The sequence below is a fragment of the Marmota marmota genome, unplaced genomic scaffold (assembly GCF_001458135.2).
Source record: "Marmota marmota marmota unplaced genomic scaffold, marMar, whole genome shotgun sequence".
Taxonomy (NCBI): domain Eukaryota; kingdom Metazoa; phylum Chordata; class Mammalia; order Rodentia; family Sciuridae; genus Marmota; species Marmota marmota.
In genome coordinates, this window is record NW_026000229.1 from 46,243,014 (window position 1) to 46,250,613 (window position 7,600).

General features: G+C 39.7%; 2 protein-coding genes across 2 annotated transcripts; both read left to right on the top strand.

The window, feature by feature from the left end:
* The first annotated feature begins 342 nt into the window (after positions 1-342).
* On the top strand, positions 343-1,809 carry Rnase12 (ribonuclease A family member 12 (inactive)). Its single transcript, XM_015480295.2, has 2 exons — positions 343-423; positions 928-1,809. The coding sequence occupies exons 1-2, from the start codon at positions 390-392 to the stop codon at positions 1,404-1,406; spliced, it is 513 nt and encodes a 170-aa protein (XP_015335781.2). The 5' UTR covers positions 343-389; the 3' UTR covers positions 1,407-1,809.
* A 4,239-nt stretch (positions 1,810-6,048) lies between these two features.
* Rnase11 (ribonuclease A family member 11 (inactive)) lies at positions 6,049-6,836 on the top strand. Its single transcript, XM_015480296.2, has one exon. The coding sequence runs from the start codon at positions 6,049-6,051 to the stop codon at positions 6,646-6,648; it is 600 nt and encodes a 199-aa protein (XP_015335782.1). The 3' UTR covers positions 6,649-6,836.
* The last annotated feature ends 764 nt before the right edge of the window (positions 6,837-7,600 follow it).

A 7,600-nucleotide genomic window follows, 5' to 3' on the forward strand; every position in this document is an offset into this window, starting at 1 on the left:
CTTGTTACCCTTGTAATTTCTCATCTTCACTTTAACCTTTCTGCAACTTGTTTCCTTATCTGTAGCTCCTTCATGGGTTTGTGGTAAGGACTGATTGAAAATTTTAAAAGTGAGCAATACTGTGGAAAGACCACATCAGAACTCCACTAAATGTTTTGAAAAGTCCATGCTTGTATCATGAGAACCCATCTGGGACCTGCCTCACCTACCTTTCCCTCTGAAGGTAACTTCTCTTCCTTCCCAGTGGCACCCAAGCACACTGCTCTACAGGTCCCTCCCTTTCTGCTCTTTCCACTTTTGACCTCCCCACACCCAACTGGCTCCCTGTCAGTTATTGTCGGGCAACAGCAAGGCACCAGGGATTTTCTCAGCTCCATGATCAAAAGGATATGTTACCTGTGAGGGCAACAGCAAAAGGAACGGGTGAGAGAAGAGAGCACAGACCCAAGCAGGAGCCATACCAGGAGGAATTGAGAAGAACAGACTGGAAGACGGGACTAAACGCATGTGGGATTGGGTAGAACTAGGGCCGAGAAAGCTATGGGGAAGGAAGTCATTCATCAGTATGAATAAAACAATTTGGCATGGGCATTTTTGAGCAAATTCTGTCTCATCGGCCCTGTGTTAGGCATTTTGAAGGCTTTGTGAGAAATAAGAGATGAAGTACTTGTTATCAAAGAGCCTGTAGAGACAGAACAAACAATGGAAATAACTAGAAAACCGTTAAATACAAAGCCAGGAGCTGATGTGGTCTGAGGGGCTTTTTCGGGGGAGCAGTCATTCCAATCAGATCTTACAGGTTCAACGTGATTTTAATTAGCAGAGAGTCAAAAACAAAGTTTCCTAAAAGGATGGGGGTGCAGCCAGGGGGTGGTGCAGTAGGAATCTGACTACCCTCTCTTCCTTTCTGTCTCCCTTACTTTACAGGAATTAAAGCTCAAAATGTAAAGGAAATCTTACCCCTGATGATACTAATGGTGATGGTTTTCTTAATGCTTCTGTTCTGGGAAAACGAGCTGAATGAGGATGAAGTGGGATCATCCATAGAGCACTTGAACGTGGACTACCCTCAGAATGCCATTCCTGTGAGGTACTGTAACCACATGATCCTGCGAAGAATCATCCGGGAACCTGACCACACATGCAAAAAGGAGCATGTCTTTATCCATGAGAGGCCTCAAAAACTCAATAATATTTGCACTGCTTCTAACAAGGTGACTTGCCGAAACCACTCCACCATTTTATGCTACCAGAGCACAATAACGTTCAAAATGACAGTTTGTCAACTAACTGATGGCACCAAATATCCTGCTTGCAGGTACCGAATTGCACCCCCCACAGAGGGGTTTGTTCTCATCACTTGTGATGAGTTGGGGCCAGTTAATTTCCAGGGATATGTTTTATAAGTTGAGATCAATACCTGAGTCTGCAATCCTCCGTGGTCCTCTCTCAGCAGCTCTTGAGCTGGTTGTCCCTGAGGCAGACCTGAACTTTGGATACGGGTAAAACCTTGAGTGATATAAGTAGCCATTAGTAATTAATTTGTCCTTCCAATGTTGCTGAGTTGGAATCATTTAATTCTGCATCAATAAAAAAATTCACTGAATTAAATCATAAAGTCTGCATATGCTTCATTTTTTTATTTTTTATTTTTTTGTTCCTTGTCCCTGAATCATTTGATGAGAGCCAAGAATGAATTCCATCCAGGCAAGTGTGGGATTAAGGTGAAGTGAGGGACAGTAATTTAAGGTGCAAAATTTAAGGGGGCACTGCCTCTAAAACCCAGTCATCTGGATAAATAATATTTTAATTCAATATCTTCTAAAAATAAAAATGAATTCAAAAATTCTGATGTATAAAATATCTAAAACTTCGAAGAGCCAGAGTGACAAGACTAGGATTAGCGTCAGATTCTACTATTTAAATTTTTAATATTTGTATATTAAGTATTATATTGCATTGAATTTATTTTTATTTTCAACAGTTTTTAAAACATTGCATTAAAATATTATTTATCTTGATTACTGAGTGTTTTGACACCCCTTTATATTTTGTGCCTGGAGTAAGTGCTTCTTCATCACTTAATCCTAATCCCAGTCCTGACCCCTGATCCAGTGTAAAAGCAATTGGGATTACTCTTAGGGTCTTTTATAAGGATGGTACAAGCTCAAACTGCATCTGTTTCTATTCAATACCTCCTTCTGTGCCTCAAAAGAAAGGATAAAGGAGATCAGACAGAGCTTGAGGAATCAGAAACTATTCCCCTTAAAGACTGGAGAGAAATGGAGAAGGATCTCCCAGGGAGGAGTTGAGACTCTCAGAGCTCAGTGTTTCTCCCCTCTGCACCTCTGGAGGACACAGAAAGGACTTTGAGCCAGACTGTGAACTTCTTTCCCTCTTTAGGTCTTGCAACTGAATCCACTCTTTAGTTACCTGACATTCAGCTATGGGCATTGTAAGCTTTCAAGCAGAGGGAGAAGGAAGAAGAGAAGCTCCAAATTCTGGAAATTTCATCAGGTCCTGTTCGTCTCTGACCATTAGTTTCTTCATCTGTAATAGATCTCAACAAGGTAATCTTTGAGGTTTGTTCCAAGTCTGTCCCTCTCCAATTCTATTTCTGGCCTTGTTAGGAAGGTTTGGTATTTAAATACAGTAAGAAATAAAGAGTTATTAGCAAGTAAAGGCCAGCTTACAGGGTGAGAACTTTTGAGCCATGATGTTACAATGCTATACCAGAAACTCACAGTGAACTGGAGCAGGCATGAGTGGTTCCCAAGCTTTAGAGGGCACTTTCTGTCCTGGTCTTTTCAGTTGAGCGACTTCAACTGTTGCACTGACCATTTAGATTAATTCAAGATCATATCCAAGACAGAGGTAGACCAATGCTAATTGTTAGCTCTGTCTTTTGTAAGCATCAAGCTCTGATGAAAACGTGGTTATTCATAGGGTCATTCTAGATGAAGGTATTATCACTATTTCCCTTTTCCTTTCTCCCACCTCTACAAATCTCCTTCTCTTATACATGATTACCTTTATGTCCTTCATAATCACTGTTCCTTGCTCCTCCAATTCCTTCAATACACCACTTTTCTAAAAACATTAACCTGGCATTGACCTCAGATAAGTGATTTTCTGCATGAGTCAATTTATGGAGGAAGAAAGTGAGATTATCAGTAAAGGATGCTTTATAGTCTTGTAAGTAGGCAAATCTTACCCATGGATAATGAAACTCAATTGGAAAACTACCCATCTGGGGGGGTAGTTTTCCAATTGAGTTTCATTATTCATTTTTTCTGTGGGAATTCTGTTTCATTGTTATCTTCAAGGAACTTTGGGTCTCACCAAATGAACAACCCTCAGCATCTGAACAGAAATTAAGAAGGAACAGGTAGTCCCTAGCATAGGACTTGAGTCTTGCTAGCTTCATTTCCTGTGCGAAACTTTGGAATAGATTAACATTCCTTTTAGGGCCCTGCTGCTAATTCTGATTCCTTTTCCTATCAGTATCCCTTGGTTTCCTCTCCTCTCCTTTCCTTCTCAGTGGTTTTTCTTCCCTGTCTTCCCCAACCTTCTCTCTTATAATTAAAAACAAATCTTTCAGATAAATACATTCCCACTGAAGCGCAAGGAACTGAGACTCCTGTGGAATCTATCCTCAGAATACTTTCATTTAATAGGGATCAAAATTCAGTTCAAATGAATTATGACATTTTGGTCATTTGTAATTTAGGGGGTTTTATATATATATATTTTAGTGAGCACCTACTAATTTGAAATGAATCCCAGGCAGCTGTGCTTTCTGCCCATTTGAAATACATATTTCAGAAAATCTAGGCATCTGTGCCTGCTCTTCTTCCTGTTTATTTTTCTCCTCATTGTCTTCCTGCTTTCCTGTTATCATCTCTCTATTAATGTCAATGGCAAAGGAAGCAGAAGTTTAGAAAAAATTATTCCCTTTTTTTTTCTTAACAACTTCTTCTTCCTTACTTTCTCCAATATGTACCAACATGTATTATTCTTAAGGTACCCTTTCAAGGTACACACATGAACACATCCACTTCTTTTTGTTGTTGTTGTTGTTCCAGGGATTGAACTCAAGGGCATTTGACCACTGAGCCACATCCCCAGCCATATTTTTTGTATTTTATTAGAGATAGGGTCTCGCTATGTTGCTTAATGCCTTGCTTTTACTGAGGCTGTCTGTGGACTCGCAATCCTCCTGTCTCAGCCTCTAGAGCCACTGGGATTACAGGTGTGCAAATCTGTCAATAATAATCAACCCAATAATTAAGGCTTATACATTCTTGATGCTAAATGTTTGCTCTAATTTTACACATAGAACATTTTAAAAATAAAATACAATACTTTAAAAAGTTCGTGTGTACTAATGTCAAGTTAGTGGTATAAGAAGTGAATGATAAGTACAGAGAACTAGGACATGAATTTGATAGACTTAAAGGGTAGGAAAATTTGTCAAAAAAAGGATGGGATCTGAATTAGGATTTGAAGGATTCTAGGAGGCAGAAAAGAAAGAACAAAAAGGTATGATGTGTACTCAAGGAAGAGAGGGTCACACTAACTGACTGGAGCAGGTTTGTGTCACAAAATGATGGGAGATAAACCTTGAAGGGCAGCTTGGGATCAGATCAAGTAGAGACTTGGCTAGCGGGCTCATGGATTTTACTTCCTTTTGCAGAAATGAGGAATATTTAAAGGATTCTGAGATAGTGTCATTGCAAGTGGTGTTTTTAGAAAAGTGGTGTATCAAAGGAATTGGAGGAGCAAGGAGCAGTGATTTTTGAAGGACATAATGGTAATCATGTGTAAGAGAAGGAGATTTTTAGAAAGGAAAGGGAAATAGGGTCATTCTAGAGTGAGGGTATTATCACCATGAATAACCATGTTTTCTGGGATTCTTATGAATTTCCCGGCATTGACCTCAAATAAGTGATTTTCTGCATGGGTCAAGCCAGGCTATATTGTTAGCAAATACTGTTAAGGAACTAGTGTATGTACTGTTCAGTACACTAAGCTGTGCAGAATGATGATGATGAATGAGAATTTGTGTTCCAGGCTCAAGGAGTTGTCAGCCTCAGTAAGGGGGTGGAGGGACTGAAATGTGCCAACTAACTAGAATAATGAAAAACATACAATGAAATGCAGCATAATCCATGCTGCAGGGTTTCAGAAAAGAAAAGAAAAAAATCACTCTAGGTTGAAGTATCGATATGGGAGATTTCACAGAAAAGGAAGCAGAGGGACTTCCTGGGTCACTGAAATTCTGATGATCCCATGGACATTTTGTTCAGTTCTTCCTTGGTTCCACATTAGCTCCTCCATCAATCTCAGAAAATCCTCTCTACCCCTTTCTTGCTCCTCCTTCCCTTAGTTAGATACAACAACAGAAACTCCCAGGAAACAGTTTCACTTGTCCTGCATCAACCTGGAATCTTTCTGTGCAGGATCAACTTGCCAAAGGATCAGGTACAGATGGATATCTTATGGATGAAAATGGGGGAAAGAAAGGATAGATGGGGAGATGGCACTGTGTGCAATTTTCTGCATGTGTGTTTAGTGTTGATTTTTTTTTTTGAAGTAACTGCCATGTGCCATATAGCCGGGCTATAGGAGACAGTGAGGAATGTGTTAGATGAAATGATTGGTGCCCCACCATGGAGACAGTAGACCTACCATAATGGTGTGAAAAAGGGAAAAGGAAGGGAAATGAATCGTTTGTTCCAATACTTTAAGCCTATCACCATAATGATTCTTTTTCTTTCTTTCAATAGGTAAAGTGAAGTTATATGAGGTAGAGTGAATTGTTTTTAAGTGGATAATCAGGTATTTGAACCTGGGTTTAAAGACCACATAACTGATTTGTCTTTTCATTATATCATGCTTCCATTAACATATGGAGGAGTCTTACGTATAGGGGTCATTATGGGAAATATTTATTATAAGGATAAAAAACTATCTCCTTAATATTCTCCTTGTTTTTATCTTTTATCTTTTTATCATTACTGCAGAAGAGATTATATTAGATCTGAGATGGAGACCTTCTCTCTGCTGCTGCTTGGTCTGGGGTTGGTTCTTGCAGGAACTTCAGAAAGCATAACGGAGATCATTAAAGAAGAATTTTCAGAGGAAGAGGTGCAATATGACATGGTAAAAAGTGGCCAAGAGAAACAGACCATTGAGGTATTAGTGAACTTGACCATGTTAGATAAAAATACCAGCTTCAGCATGTCCAAAGATGTTTTTCCTTACTCACCACTGACATTCAGAAAGTTATGTTACAGTGTTCCCAAAGGAAACAGGCCAGGTAATGACAAAGAGAGTTACAATAATATGACTGACTGGAGAAAAGTTTTAGAAGCTAATGGGTTATGCAAAATAAGCAATATTTTCATTCATGACTCCATGGAAGTGATCCACGGGGTCCACAAGGCCCCCAGCTGCACATGTGGACAGAGTCCTGGCATAAGCTGCTGTGAGAGCACAGAACTGGAGAACACTATGTGCCAGCTCACTACACGCAAACAACACGACCGGTGCCAATACCACAGTGTTACTTCATTGAAGAAGATGTTGATAGTGCTGACAGGTCATTCTCTGATGAGCTGGTTAGTTAGTGGCTCTAAATTGTAAATCTGACAAGGCTTTGGGACTAGGGTCCATGTAAAGGAAATATTCGTGCTCATTATTGTTTCTTTCCTTCTGTTATTCACGTCTACCCCTTAACACTATAGGAAACTCGATTATTGATTCTAACTGGATCCGTGAAAAATCCAAAACTGGATAATGAAATTTAATTTATATCTGATCCTGGAGTTAAAATTCTGTCTCTCACATACACACATACTCCCTACCCCACCCCTCCACACACACACCTGCTCTTTCTTTGAACTAAACAGAATTCTGTTCTAGCTCAGCTATAAAGCCAAAAACCAGTCTTCCCCAATTAGGCAATTTAAGGAAAGAGGCTCTGAAACAAAATGGGTAATTAGAAGTTAATTGTATTGCCAATGAGACTGTTCAGAAAAATTAGTGAATGAGTATGGGAAATATTATTGCTGCTGCCCTTCAAAGAAGTGTGTGCATTGATGTGTGCAGACGGGTGAGCACCCACCTCATAACCCTGGATTGCCTATCCTCCAGGGGATGGCCAAGGGGAAAGACCCTTTGCCTTTAGCTGCTGCTCAGAGTGTCAACAGCTCCAATACTACTCAGTCTCTATACCTTGGCCCTCTTCCTTATCTAATAGGTTGCAGTAAAGAGAAGTAATAAAGCTTTTATTGCATTTTTTGTTTTTTTTCTCAAGCAAAGTCTTGCTATTCTTGGGCCATGGGAAAGGAGTGGAAAACCATGAGGAATACAGAAAGATGGGAATAGAATGTCTCTGCTGAGTTCCAGACAGATGGGTTCTTGATTTGATGTTTTATAATACTGTAGTGAGTCTTCATGGTTCACCGCTCTGCTTGAAGCATGGCAAGTATCTTGTTCTTTGGTGTGTGCATGGATGCTCCTGTTTTTAACTCATACATCCTCTCTCTATCCTGAGACCACTCTTTTTTAATGTTCTAATTTAAAATAAATGCAC

Coding starts and splice junctions, on each gene's coding strand:
- Rnase12 (XM_015480295.2), top strand. CDS start 390: ATGTTACCTGTGAGGGCAACAGCAAAAGGAACGG. Junction 424..927: donor GGCAACAGCAAAAGGAACGG/GTGAGAGAAGAG, acceptor CTTACTTTACAG/GAATTAAAGCTCAAAATGTA.
- Rnase11 (XM_015480296.2), top strand. CDS start 6,049: ATGGAGACCTTCTCTCTGCTGCTGCTTGGTCTGGGGTTGGTTCTTGCA.